This window comes from Perissodus microlepis, chromosome 18 (genome assembly GCF_051167445.1).
Source record: "Perissodus microlepis isolate ML-2025 ecotype Zambia chromosome 18, ASM5116744v1, whole genome shotgun sequence".
Taxonomy (NCBI): Eukaryota; Metazoa; Chordata; class Actinopteri; order Cichliformes; family Cichlidae; genus Perissodus; species Perissodus microlepis.
The window spans coordinates 16960050-16975278 of NC_140478.1; the positions used below are offsets into that span (position 1 = coordinate 16960050).

The 15229-nt window shown below is 38.9% G+C and overlaps 1 protein-coding gene across 4 annotated transcripts in view; it reads left to right on the top strand.

Annotated features, from left to right (window-relative positions):
- Positions 1–206: 206 nt before the first annotated feature.
- Positions 207–15229, top strand: part of arhgap21b (Rho GTPase activating protein 21b) — a 38371-nt gene continuing 23348 nt past the window's right edge. For 3 of the 4 annotated variants that reach the window (XM_084913369.1, XM_084913366.1, XM_084913368.1), the window contains exons 1-4: positions 207–402; positions 1331–1526; positions 13443–13625; positions 13792–13813. In XM_084913369.1, coding sequence (XP_084769495.1) covers positions 1455–1526; positions 13443–13625; positions 13792–13813 — 277 coding nt within the window. In that variant the 5' untranslated portion in view covers positions 207–402; positions 1331–1454. The remainder of the gene's footprint in view (positions 403–1330; positions 1527–13442; positions 13626–13791; positions 13814–15229) is intronic. The other variant, XM_084913367.1, reaches the window with a different exon arrangement.

The window sequence follows — 15229 nt, forward strand, 5'->3', positions numbered from 1 at the left end:
TCTCCCGGGAATACTGCCCTGATAGCTCACGGGAACAGTTAAAAAAACGCCACCGTTTACAAGCGCAGATACAAGCTTATTGTAAACTCGCGCCTCATTGGCCCGGTCAAATACAACCCCGCTCCTGATTGGCTGATAGTGTCCTGTTGACCGAAGGTGGACTCCTAGAGAGTCGGGAACAGTGGAGGCAAAAAAAAAAAAAAATTCCAAACTGCACCATGCGCCTCCACTGAGTAGGTTTGGATTAATCACCGGAAAGTCGTTTGTACTCAGACTCTATTAAATTATGACAACGCCCTCCACACTGGACCATACACGATATGTTTGTACTTTTTCTGCGGGTTTTTATGGATAAGCATCGCCGTCGTTGACAGCCTGTAATGACGCTTCTCAACTACACAGGTAACTTTGTTTTAACTCCAACCGTTAGCATGGAGGCTAACTGTTAGCAGCCTGTTGCCGCAGTTTGCTTGGTTGTCGCTTTTGCCCACTTTGCTAGTTTTACAGGGAGCTTCCATAAACACGCAAAAGGGGCAGCAGTGCCTCGTGTGGACGTTTGGACCGCGTTTATTGTGGTATTTTATGTAAAGTAACAAAGGGAAAAGCTTCTTTTGTTGAGCGCTCGGGAACAACAGCTCGGCATGCTCCCTTCGTGTCTCACTTAAACATCGATTTCAATCAAGTGATTGAAATCCATCCTCTAAAAAGCACAAACGTCGGCTTTGTCGTGAAACACAAACGGCAAATAAAGCTCGTGTGTTTTTATTTTTTAAGAAATAGTTTCTGTGGGGTTTCGTGTCTCAATTTTGAATGCGACGGACATATTTCGCCCAGCCTCCCGACAGTCCCCAGTCCACTTGTTGCTGGCTATTCAGTTAATGCACCGCTGGCTCTCCACGTTGTTGTGCTTCACGCTGGTTATAGTCCTGGTGTTGGCTACTACAACATTTTTAGACTTTATTAAGTTAGTTAAAATGAATTATTATTACAGTTGAGAATCAAATTCCGTTTGTTGTAACTTTTTATGATGTGCCGTCACATAGTATTACCCTGAATCAGCCTGTTTTGTGTGAAGCTCTCCAAGGATGAGACACAAAAACAGCATTTAGAAGTAGCGTTTGGTTAGGACCCTGTTGCATAATGCTGATTGTCTAGAATTAATCACGAGTGGTCTGCTATTATAAACAACCAAGGTATTCATTCATGTTGTTTGTACAGACTCTTGGAGTAGTGTGAGATGTAATTGCTGTGCAGCTGATTCCTAAATCTGCCTTTGAATTCATTTTTTAAATGCACTAAACACATATGTCATCTTATATCTGTCAAACAGATGGATTAAGAAATCCAGCAAGTATGGAGGTGTGAATCGGATTGGAGCATTTTTTTTAACATCCTGGTGGAGCTACATTTTTCATGTGGTGGTTTACAGACATCAGCATTTTAACTGAAGCTAAATGATGGCATCACGGTGGGTTCCTTCTTGTGAAGACGATGAGAGGCAACGAGCAAGATCTTCTTTCTGTGAGGTGAGTATGAGTCAGACTTCTTTAAAGTCCTGAAATGTGTTAAATGCTGATGACAAAAGGGATTTCTGTGGCCAACTGATTGCAGTTTCCGTATTATCCCACCTCCTTCAGTTTGGTTTTGGGTGGGGGTGGGATTTGTTTGACACCAAGGACCAGCTGTTTGTGTTTGTAGCAACCCCTGCTGAATTCTTTTGCTCTTTATGTCAACAACGTGCCTCTTATCTATTCTTGTCATAAATATGCCCATCAGATTTTTGTTTCTTTTGAGTGCTTCAGATTTTTCTCAACTAAGATTGGCCTCGGTAGATGAACAGATCAAAAGAACAGGTTTTGGTTACAACATTTAATCAGATTTGAAATTATAATCAAACTCAAACGATGGTGTTTATTCAAGACCCGTCTTTCAGATTTTTAAGCTGTGACCCCTGTACCAGACAGGACACCATCTGCTCCTCTGAAAGCTTGCAGCCTGAATGAAGACCTTTATACTGTAATAAAGTAGGTAGCAACTGGGACTCTTTGAAATGAAAGGGCACCTATTTATAGTCTGTAGTTTTCTTTGATTTCCTCCATTGCCTTTAATCTAATATTCAGCTTGTCATTTAAGCCTCCCAAGTTTGCATGATCACCATCCCTAAATGAGGGACATACAGGTGATTATGTTGTTACTTTAAACTAGGTAGATGTGCTGAATTTGATTTTTGTATCTCAGACCCAGGGGAGCAGATAATGCCTAAAAAAATTATAGTTAATCAATTACAGAGTAATAGAGTTGGTTTTCCGGGGTTTCTTTTTCCAATTTATTCGCAGGGATGAGGGTTTTTTTTTTTGTTTGTTTGTTTTTTCCTAAGAGGCCTGAAATTAAAATTTCTGGATCAACCAGCACACCACATACTAGCACATTCACTGTTGAAGCTCATTCAACAGACACAGCCTTAGCTGCATCTCACTGTCACAGCTAAGAAAACAAACTTAGATGATGTGCTTACCTTTTGTTATTTCAGCCATCTGGATACATGCTTGCCACTACTACATTCATTTAATGAATGAATTAACAACACTTAAAAATTATGGTGTAGAAAATCTTTATATATCCCCAGAAGATGACATGGGCAGTATGCTGGTGTCAGTAGACTGAAACATGTTAATTTGCATAACACAGCATGAGAGAAAATAGACAGTTCTTTTGCATAGGATCCCAGAAACCTGTTTGTGAATACTTCAGTAAGTGTTGATGTGCCATGAGGGAAAGCCACAGCATAGTGCCGTGAGAGGAAATCCTCCTTTTTAACACTCCCTCTAATAAGACTACCACACAAACCAATTCATGTGCTAATTTTGAGCCGGAAACCCCCTGGAGTCTCTGGTTCAGGGATTTTCTGGAAATGATGACACTGGATTTAATTAATGACCTAAGAATTTTCCTAGGCGGATTTTCACTTTCTCTTAGTATCTTAAAAGAGCGTGCAATGGCTGCAGTCGTTGGGAATAAGGAAAATCATTTTGATACAAGACTTGTATATTAATTTAGAGAAAGCATGTCACTGTTGGTGTTCTTGGGATTAAATCAGGGGGACGGGAGCTGGATCTGGGGGTGGGGGAAAAGTCTTTCTCACCCACCCTTGCTTAATTCTTTACTAGTCAGTCCTGTTCTTTTAAAGTTTTCTCATCCGTTATAACTATTAGACATGTGGAAAGTGTTTATAGTGAATACTGTGAAGCAGACGCTTAAAAATGGAGGAAAAATATCTGTTATTTGAATCAAGAGTTTGATTGGTGGCATTATCCTCCTCCACACTGGAGTGTCTGTCTGCTTTATCAGCTGAATAGTGCGTGGTATTCAGACATTGCAGCTGAATCCAAATAGCAGACAGCCCTTGCTCTGCTTGGATTTCAGACATTCATTTAGCGGCACAGTGCTGCTTAGTGCTGATGAGTGTGCTGTTGTGTGATTATGTGTGTTTTAGGAATTTCTATATTGGCCTATGGTGTTTACTAAATCAAACTCTATTGTATGGGTTTTCCCCCCTACAGCTTCTGTATGATGAATGCCTTTTTCACGATGGATAATTCCAGCTTTTCATTCTCTAGTAGAACAACAGAAATGAGAGTGATTGGAACTGGATTATTGTTTTGGATGATGAAGCATGATCCATATTTGGCACCGTAGGAGACCATTGACAAACAGACTTCCCCTGTCACCACAACCCTGGCTTCATTAAAGCTCAGTGTTTATCTGATTTAGGCTTGCTGCCTTTTTACAGAACCCCCTGCGCAGGCATCGTATGGTTAACTGATGGCAATCGGAAGGGAAAATTGACCTTCAATTGGATAGAAGTCGTCTGTTACTTCCTGTTGCGTTATGATTGTGTCTGCAGCGTCTCACGAGAGAACATAAGAGATGGGCTGTGTGATTCAGTTTTTCCTCACTGTGTTGTAAAACATCTATGTCTACACATGGAAAACTGTGTGACATGCTCTGTGTCTTGTTCAAACAACTAAGAAAGATTACAGATGGTTACAGACAAATCCAATAAGAGGGGATATTTTCCTTTTTCCTTTTTAACAACTGCTCACTAAATCAGTTTTCTTGAAAGCAAAATGCCCGTTACACATGTCCCAGTGTTTTTGGTCCAAAACCTAAAATACAGGCAGTTCTATCAAATATGTTAACATGTTATTCGTTTTCAGCAGCTTGTATTTTTAGTAAAATTTGTGAGATAATGCCAGTGTTTTTGACATGTCTGCTCAGAAAAAAAGTGGCATCAGTAATTTCACCCATTGAGGAGAATGAAAAATTAAAGCAAATGATCCTGCAGAGAACTGAAGTATCACTACAACTCCTTGGTGCTGAGCTTTTTTGAAATTGTTTTTTTTTTTTTTTTTTTTTTAATAATTCACTGCTAGTCTTTCGCGTATGCAAAGAGGCTTCTCCGTGCCCTCTGGGGTTTCAGTAACGATCAACAGAAAGTATGTTCAAAATTACAACCAAGGGGTGGGCTTACAGCTGCTGAGCAAGACTGTTTATTTACCAGCTTTAATGTTTATAACAGCAGCATTGTATGACAAACTCATAAGGGATGTAACAGGATTTCTTTCAGAAAAGTTGTTAACCCTGGCACGTTCGACCAGCACAGTGTGGACTAATGAGGATATTAAGCTTTATAAGACAACGAGATAAGACAATGGTTGTGCCGTGATATTTATTTATTTATTTATTTTTTTCCCTTTTTTTGAGTGGGGGGTATATTTTTTTAAATTTTTAATTATCACTCAAAGAGAAACCAACAGTATGTCTTGTCTTGGTTTTTTTTTTTTTTTTTTTTTTTTTGGGGGGGGGCGGGGTTCTCTCTCTCTCTCTCTCCCCCTTTTCACATTGTGCAAAACTTCTATGTGGCTCCAAAAAAACCCCTCTTTCACAGGTGGTGCTCGCTGCTGCTGACTGAGCAGAGTAGATTCAGATAGACGTGTTCTTGCAACAGGCGAGTAGGATCTCTGACAGCGGTACAGGAGATGGCTTGTCCCAAAAGTTGCTCGTTTGGTTTCTAGTTGTTTTTGTTTATAAAAGATTTCTAGAGAGATTTCTATGAGAGGTGACTAATTATACTGATAAAGTAGCTAAGCTGACAACAGTGAGAGGTGAAGGAAAGATGATGATCACTGCTGTGAGTGAGAGGGGGTATCAGGTGCCAAGGTGAGATGGCATTTCCACATTTTAAAACAACAGAGATCAAATTACTGCTCAACAAACCAGAAGTCAAATGTGTGCTAGTAATGGAGTACACCTCGGCCTGAAGGAATGCCATTTGGGTTTTATGTGACACTAAGACTACGTCCACACTAGCCCGGATAGATGTGAAAACGGCGTTTTCATCTGAAAACGCTCCGCGTCCACACTAGCGTTTTCAGTCGTTTTCACAGAGTTGTGTGTCCACATTGAAACGGCCAAAAACGCTTACGTTCCAGTCCTGCGCTTTCGCAAAAGCGAGTGAGAATTAAAGAATTTGAAGAAAAGCTATCTGGAGCATGTACAAACTGATATTAATCTTTTTTAGGGCTGTCAAAATTGAGAGCAGTCAAAACAACTGCTGTATAATGCACTCCGCTATCTTTGTTTAATTGGTCACATGACTGCATCACATGACTAAAATGCGTCATCGTTTTAGAAAGCCTGCGTTTTCGAGTGTCCGCAACAGCTCCGTTTTGAAATGTATGCGTTTTCAAGAGCATTTTCAAGAGCGTTTTCAAAACGCTGCGTTTTTCCTTGGGGAAAGCGCCGTCTCAGTGTGGACGGGAGGCCAAAACGGAGAGAAAACGATGCGTTTTCAAACAAAAATGCATTAGTGTGGACGTAGCCTAAGGCAGTACAGAGAACGGTTTCACTGATGATTTGCACCTCTGTTTAAGTAAAATTCAGTGTAAATCTTTTCTTTTATTGTCAGTAATTGATTTAAAACTGTGAGATGTGGGCTGCAAACTTGTTTTTTGTTTGTTTGTTTTTTTACTTTAAAAATTTTGGGGGAACCACTGTACTGAACGAAGCTTCAAAAAGGTAATTTTTTTTTCAAACCACACAGATCTGTGTCAGCATACAGGAAAAAAAATCCCACATAAATGGCATTCAGTCATTTCCTTCTCATCCATATGTTACAAGTAGAAGTGTGGCGTGCAGAAAATGCACCACGTGTCTGTGCAGACTGAGTAATGATACTTCTCCTAACCTTGTCCTGCAGTACAAGGCTGGAACGCCCAGTGCTCACCAGTGGCTCTCTGTATCATTATCTTAGGCTTTTCACAGCTAAGTGCTTGGTTTGGATGGGATGTGGTGTAGAATTTGGCAGCCCACAGAGAACTATGTTTCCTCACATTTTAAGGTTATGTGATTGTACGGTGTTTTAAAGCTGATGTCATGTGGTGCATGTAATGTCTGATTTGGTGATGTCAGCAGAGGCTTTCAGACATACAGGCCTCGCAGTGTGGTTTCATAAGATTTGTTAACAAAGGACAAGTTGGAATTCCACTTGTTATGTTGTTGTATATCAGTTTTTTATGTGAAAGCTGCTCTCTAATCTCTGTGGTAGGGGCACCAATGGTGTAGTCAGCATAAAAACTCCTGGGGGATAACCACCTGTTCTTTGGATTCAGCATACTTGAAACAGTGTATGTACTCCTGTGTCATTTGTCAAAGAACATTTACTTCTGAAGACACTTATTTTGTCTGTGCATTAAGACAAGGTATGGTCTTTGATATGTTAAGGCAGCGGTCCCCAACCCCCGGGCCTCGGACCGGTACCGGTCCGTGAGTCGTTTGGTACCGGGCCGCGAGAGTTGAGGCTCAGGTGTGAAATGTATGGTTTTCAGGGTTTTTATCGGTTTTCAGCGTCATTTTGTTATCGTTTTTATCGTTAACTCGGGTTTCCTGGGTCTTTTCACGTGTGTTATGAATAAATCTCCTTTTTTTGGTACCGGTACTAGTTTTATTTTGTTGTATTTATCCGCGACACCTTAAAGGTCGGTCCGTGAAAATATTGTCGGGCATAAACCGGTCCGTGGCGCCAAAAAGGTTGGGGACCGCTGTGTTAAGGCATCTCAGTGCTCTTGTAGGGTGCGATCTGTACTTAATATTAGGGCTGCAACTAAAGATTCTCAATGTAGTCGACTAATCTGCCAGTTTGTCTTTGATTATTTGATTAGTCAACAATTTTTTCAAAAACTCTTATCTTCGCTTCCTCGGGGCAAACCTCCTGTTTTAGGCTCCAGTACCTCACCTGCTCAATTCTGCCCACTTGCAAATACCACCCTGTTGACCTAGGAAACAAATGAATTTGAAAATAATCACATGTGTATTTTTTATCAATACTCAATAGGGCCGTCAGAATAAAAATGAAGTAAATAAAAAAAATTACGGAATAAAAATTAAAGTGGTAGTAGTATTTTTTATTTTAAAGTGTGTAATTAGGAAACTAAAAATGGATTCTGTCGATAAGTTAAAATAAAGCTTCAAATTCAATAAAAAAACTTTTTTTTTCAGTCCAAAATAACAAGTTTGCAAAGTTTACAGATGATTCAGTTCAGTTCATGAATTCACAATTGCAGTGTACATGCTGTGGAGTGAGATGATGTTCCCAGCTGGTAATAACCATGCTAAAGATGCGCTCTGTTATGACTTCAGCCATTTGACAGAGTGGCTGAAGTCATGTGGCTGAGTTTGTCTTTACAGGACAAACTCAGCTACACGCCTTTGATTAATACAAGTAAAACAGAATGAAACAGAATTAAAAAACAAACAAAAAAACGTTACTAATCACAAATTTGGTTGCATGTCATAGTTTCCCTATATGGTTTAGTGTTCAATGCCAATTATGCTGTTTAACTGACAGTGTATTGGTTTACTATCGCATTTCACTCATTAGCTAGCAGAACTAAAAAGGTGTTCCCTTTTGCAAGCGTGATCCTGAGAAATTTCCAACAGGTAAGCTAACACAAACGTTACAGTACAAACGTTAACATAAACAAGGTATCGATGTGATGCACTAACTGAACTCCCTACAACCGACCCATTCAGAGTCAACGTCACAGGGTGCTGGTGTTTTAAATGCTCGTGCACTGCAGTAGTGCTACTGTTGCCACTGTCACATTATTTCATTATGTGGCCATTCTTTACCCAGGGAAGCATTTAAATGGTAGGACTCAACAGCGTACAGATGCAAGGAACATGGAGAAAGCAGAAGAGTGATGGTGGGTCTGTCTTCTTGTAGATGCATTGTATCTACTGTAATCTTATCTGTGTCAGTCTTTCTTACCCCTCTTTTTTTTAATTGATAATTTTAGTGGTTCTTACTAAAGATTTAGTCAACATTTGGGATCAATATATGGAACTGGGTTAGGTTTTACTTTATAGAGTAGTAATGGTAATATTTCCCTTAGTATAAAAACAAAAGCATCTGAGGAAACTGAGGGAAAAAATGAGTTTTTACAAAGGATGAGGAACACGGATGTCAGATACTATCAGTCATGTTTACCTTTGTTCTTCTTGTTCTGTTGCAAATGTGGATTTGTTGTATTCAGGTATAGCAGGAATTTCGAGGATTTTGAGTACATGGCATGTTTAGGTAGGAAGACTTTTTTAAAAATCCATATAAGGCAGTCTCTAGATTAACTGACTGCCATATAAATGGTTAGTGTTTGTAAATTAACCTTGGTTTATACTGAAATAGTAATAATCTAAGCTGACCAGTGTGCACCTGCCCATGATGATTATTTATTTATTAGTTTTGGTTTCGATGAGCAACAAGTCTTCACATTTAGCTTGGTCTGAGTGTGCAGACGGTGTTGCTGGATCAAGCAGTTATTAGCTCAAACATATTGAAAAACTACTATTAAAAACTCAAATACTGCATTTGTCTTAGTCTTTCCAGCTTCTCAGGCTGTCTTTGACTTTTAGACCCTTCATTCAGAATAAAAAAGGAACTCTTTAAAATTACTTGGTAATTTTCTAAAACCTCTAAATATTTGCTGCTCTGGTGATTATTTACCGCAGCAAAATTTCAATGTTCACTAGAGACGCCACAGGATATAAGCTTTATTGTTGTTCTGTATCATAGAGTAAAAGACGCTGTGTTGCTAAAATCCCAAATTAGTTGACAGTTAGCTTTGTTTGTTGGGAACTGGGATTGAAATCTGTGCTTCTTGAGATGCGGGTCTGGTCACTTTTAATTTCCAACAGACGTCCACCAGATTAGCAAATGCCTTCTCAAACCTTCTCCAAACTGCCTCACCCAGTGCAAACAGTCTGGCATTCTAGTGATTCATAAATAGGTGAGAGGCATTCATTTGTGGGCAGGAAAGAGAGGTGTGTCATATTTTGATGTGGACGTTCCTTTCATGTGCTTTTCTTTGTAGCCCCTTTTTCACAAGTCATGATTTTCTTTTATGTTGCTTCCCCTTTGACCTCTTCTCACAGTTGTTTAAAAGTGGTATCAACCTGGTCTGTCAGGTTGATACAACTCCTCCCCAACAATACCCATTTTTGTTGTTTGTTGTTTTGTTTTTTTAAATTAAGTGAGGGAAATGCCCATCTAGAATTTACTGGAATGTCACATCATTAATAACTATGCGAGTGGCAATGATAACACTGCATGGCCAGACCATGTCTAAAGATCAAAGGTTGGGAAATTGTTCTCTGGACAAGTTGCTAAATCTGATCCAGTAAACTGAGGCTGACTTGCCCTGGAGACACAAGGGCAGCAGTGCAGGCATTTCAAACATCCAGTCCTATCACCAGAAACAGTCGTCTGGGTACACATTTAATACAACCAGAGCTCATACAGACACAGACTTTAATGTGGAAGTGCTGGTATCACAGTACAACCAAAGCTCATTCAAAGGAAAACCTGTTCTGCTGGTTTAATCAAAACACATGGGTGTCAGCTGCACCTGTAGCTCTGTTTCCCAGCCAGCTATTAGTGCTCTGGTTTCTTATCCTGTGTACATTTGAAACCTTTATGTGCCCTGCTTGTGATGTTGCTTGAAGTAAAATGTATTTCAAATAGTTTGTCCCTTTCAGCAATATATTGGTCAAAGTGGCCAAATAAGACTGTTAAGAAGGCTGTAGAGAGCACAGTGTAACATGCCTTAACTTGGTATACACCTTCAGGCATGCATAACATTTGAGAAGAGTCAATGAGTGTGAGACAGTCTGTTCAGTCTGCGAAGTACTCAAGAGCAGTTGGGTGGAAAGTTGGAAAGTTTTAGGTCTGTGCTGACAAACTGTTTTTTGACATGTTTGTTTTGTCCGTTCATCACTGTGTGCAACAGTTATTTGGTTTTGCTTAAAACAAACAAAAACAAGTTTTGTTTTTTGTTTTTTTTAATGTGTACAAGCAAATTCTTTTCATAGGTTGTTTGAAAATGGATGTAATTCCTCCCAGTTTTCTGACATTTTGTTTAACATTTCTGCCCAAGCAGAGATGGCCTGAATGCAACAGGGCTCTAGAGTGCGACCAATTTGGTCGCAAATACGACTAAATTTTTCAGTGGTGCGACTAAAAAAAAATATTTGGTTGCACCTGTGCGACCAACTGTTCGGGTAGCAAAAAAAAAAAAAAAAAATCTGCAACCTTCCCTGTGGTCAACAACAGACACACATTTTGCCCCTATCGTGGACTAAACCAATCAGAGATAGTAAGGGGCGGGACCTCTCTGATTGGCCGTGGTCCAGTTGAAAGTGCAGGTGGAAGTGGGAGGTGAGTAGCTTGAATAAAGCGATATCAATTCATTAAATCCTGAATCGACTCTTAAATATAACTGTGTTTTGCCAGAAACGCCAGATTCTCAGATTAAAGCTCACAAAACCATTTCAACAACAACCAAACAGCAGATGAGAGCAGGTACACGGATTCCACACAAAGACGTAAACACAGAGCGGACCCGACGCATCAGAATCAACTTTGTCTTTCTCGGCTTTCTCACTCGACGGCCCGTAGACGGACACGCTGTCGGAGCTTAGCGATTCTGATGCGCCCGGTCCGCGCTGTGATTACGTCTTTTGCGCTGATTCTGAGCTGCAGGTTTTGTCTCTCTCCAACCAAAATTCACCGAGCCAGCAGCAAAAGAAGCAGCAAAAGAAGCAGCAAACTGCGCATCACATTTGATCAATGTTGTCATGAATTTTGCTGTTTTGCTTCCACAACTATTAAAATCACACTCCATGCACAGCTAGCTCTCTCTCTCTATCTCTCGCTATACTTCAAGAACAGTTTCCCGTCTCCAATCTCTGTTTTCTGTATTATTCATTCGCTTATTACCCACCAGTCTACTGTTGTTTACAGCGCTGTCGGCTGCTGTCTTTTTCTTTTCTTTTTCTTTTCTTTTTCTTTTTTTCACTTAAATGACCTCGGACAAGAAAGCCTATTTTTTTCTGTTGTTCAATACTGAAGAAATTTAAACTTTATATGCAGAACATTGTAGAATATTTTTAAGGTTATCTGCTATAAAAAGTCAGACCAGGAAAATCTACTTCATGTTTTTCTGTGTTTTATTCTCAGTTACTTTCACACAAAGGCATCTGCTGTGATGTTCACAATTCTGATGAAGTCAGTACTGATAAGTGATCAGAATTATAATATTTCTGACTGTCTGAGGCTAAGTTGAATCGAATCGGGACTTTGAAAACCGGAATCGAATGGATTATAGAAATCAGTGATGATACCCAGCCCTAGTGAGCAGCCTAGGCACGACAGAAGTGGATGTAGCTGTAATAGGAAAAGAACTATTGCTAACTTTTCTGTTAAGTTAAGGCCTGATCCTTCTGAAATTCATAGCCAGTGCTCTGACACGGTGTCATCAGTCTTTGAATGCTGAAAAAGCACAGTGTATCCAGAAAAACACATTATATTATATTATATAAATTATTATAAAATTTGTGTGCGCCTAACTTTTTAAAGTTAGGCGTACCGGTACGCCCATGGCAAAAAGTTAGTCTAGAGCCCTGTGCAAGCTCATCAAATTCTTCACATTGTTGGGGAAAGTCTGTGCTTCAGTGGGGAGGGGGAGGGTTTGTTTGAGACAGGATGAGGACATTTGATTTATTTATTTATGTTTATTGAGACTTTTCAAGGCTGATTGGATAGAGGTGTTCTGAAAGTTATAGTGGAGAATGACAGGATTGGTATAAACACTGGCTTGAGGTCAGTTTTAAAAAAAAAAAGAAAAAAAGAGGTTATGTAGGACAGATTTATAAGCTGTTATGTTAAGTGACAGAAACCAGCTGTTAATTATATGACGAAGTTGTTATTTTCACTTGGAAATTTTCAAAAAGTGTGAGCCTATGGATTTTAATCAAAGTGTTAAGCTCTTTTTGTGTTTTTAAAATCATTATTGTCGAAGTGTTTTATTTATATTTGCTATATATTTGATATGTTATATTTATATCGATGTACTTTTTAATGTTTGTATTTATTCTTTAAGACAATTTCAATGAAAAAGTCAAATGTATTTTGCATATACATTCTCAAAACAGTGAGAATAAAAGCACATGCTTCTTGTTTGTGCATCCTGTCCTCACAGTTTGACAAATATGAGGAAAATAAGTGATTACAAAACCATTTAAGGCTTGCATTCACTGGGGGATGACTTATTAGGCAAGATACTTGATAATATACCATTGAAAGTGAAAGCCACAAAGACATTTGTGGACTTGCTGAACAAACTAATAAATAATTTATCCGTATTTACATTGTGTTTTACGCAGCAGATGCTGCCTTTATTGCAAACACAAACAGTAAAACGTGCAGTGATGTGAAAGTAACAGGCTTGCGTCATTTAACGACACTGTAGATTTTAATTGTATTTACTTTTTTGGGCCATCCTTCAAAAACTAATGAGAGATGGCCCAAAAAGTGTTTGCAAACTGAAATAGTAGTGCATATTTGAAAGGAGGAGTTCTGTGTAAAGGAGGCATTGCTACAAACACGATACCACAAAGGTGTGAAGCTATAAATAGTCAGTAAACACAGGAGTGATGTCTAAAGCCTGACATGCTCTACTCCAGCTGTGTAAATGGGATACTCTGAAATGACTTGATAGTAAACACTGGGCAACCACTAATGTTTTTCATAAGCCCATTCTCCTCTACACTATGTTAAGCTGAAATGAATGACCCTGTGCTAATGCACAGTAATTCCTGTGAAAAGGATGTTTGTTGATGTGGGAATTTGTGGTGGCTTTTACATATGATGTAGTTCTGTTTTTGTTTCTTTTTTGTTTTTTAACTTTATCTTTTTATTTGTGCCCATTCCTAGATTATGTAGCTACATTTTTTTATATCAGAACTATTTTAAATCTTCTTTAGAAAAAGATGCTTCCTTTTTTTTTTTTTTTTTTTTTAAATTGCTTCTTAAAACTTTCTTTGTTCAGAGTGACACTCCAGAGTGGAGGAGCTTGGCTGATTCGGCCGCAGCACCGTACCCAACAGATGACGAGCCATTCTCATGGCCGAGGCCGAAAACTGTGCGTTTGCATCGCACATCCCAAGGCTTCGGCTTCACCCTTCGACACTTCATTGTGTACCCGCCGGAGTCAACCCTGCACTACTTTCCGGTAGATTTCAGCATTTCACATTTCAGAAACTTTCATGAGTTTTATTGACCTGAGTATTGTTTGCCTCTTATCACATAAGATAGCATTAAGTCAGCAAAAAGCCTAGTACTGAAAAGACTCTGACCATGAGCAGCAAAGTCACTTGAGGATTTCTGTGCTTTTACAGGAGGAAGATCATGGCCGCAGAGGTAAGCAGAAAAATTCAGCTGTTTCTTCTTACTCCTACCTTTCAGTACTGCTGAATCAGAGCAGTTCATCTGAATTGCAACAACTCTTAATGCATCCACCCTTCAGCTCTTTTTCTTTTTTTTTTCTCTTATGTAGTGAGTAGACAGACTTTATTTAATCCCACACTGTGGAAATTCACTTGTTACTGCAGCACAAGGACCAAAAGGAAGAGGTGAATTAGAGATGTATTAGAAAACAATACAAAAGTAGAAAAAATAAATAAGAACAGACTGGTAATTAAAAAAAAATCCAAAATACTATATTATGTAAAGATAGTTACTATATGCAGTAAAATACACCAAGATTTTCCTTTTTTATGTGTACATAAAGTGCAGTGAGTACAATGTAGTTCCTGTGAAAGGTTTGTTTAGCACCACCTCTTTCTGTCCTGCTCTGACTCTCCTCACTACACATTTTGTTCTGGCTGCTTTTCAGCCTTTTTCATGCCCTTAGAAAGAGATGGTCTCAATTTTCAACAAGCTGTGTTTGACAGTGAGTTTTATGGTTTGGTTTCTTCGTTATAAATATTTACACCCTGTCTATGGCAGACGTATGTCAATCCATTACTGTTTTTTACCTTTTCGGTATGTGACCGGAGTAACCGGAGTAGCCTGAAGTTACCAATACGTCACATGCTTTGTTTAAAGTGTGATATAGTGAAACAGAAAGTAGAGAAGAAGAGAAATTAGAAAAGTGCCTGTAATGTTTATTTGTTTGTAAGTATTTTTTTGGATTTAGGCCAGTGTTGAGGAAATGCACTGTGTCCTTGAGTTTTTGTCAAGTGAGACTGAAAATGTCTAGATTCAATTACCGAAACTGCAAGGAAGTATTTTCAGATCTTTCAAACAATGTTGTGTTGTCATTCTTCAATGGACACCAAGCATGTACTTGTACCTGTTGGGCTAGAATGGATTTCATTTAAATTTTGCTCCAATGATTTTGAATAGGAACGTTGGTCCATCTGCTCAACTTATTTTTGTGGGTGTCAGTAAATCTATGAGACATTTATAATCACGACAGAGCAAAAAATGTGCTGGAAAGTAGCCATGTAAATTTTCTTGCACATGTTGAAGTTATTTATTAAATGTACAAGTAATCGTTTTGTTTTCTTACAAAATGGGAAACCCCATAAAGTCCTCGGAAGATCATGATCTAAAGTTGTTAAGTGTTAGTGTGTAGTGGTTAATATGAACAAAATCTAATATTTCTGTACATTTCTGAAGAATGTTTTTAGTGGCCATCTTTAAGAGTGTTGGTCTTTTTAAAAAGGAAAATCACCTCTGGGTATTTTTTTCCCCTTCACAGTTCAACAAGTTAGGCCAAATAGAAATTTCAAGCTGTAACACTTTACTATTTAAATCAGAGATGTCTTTCCA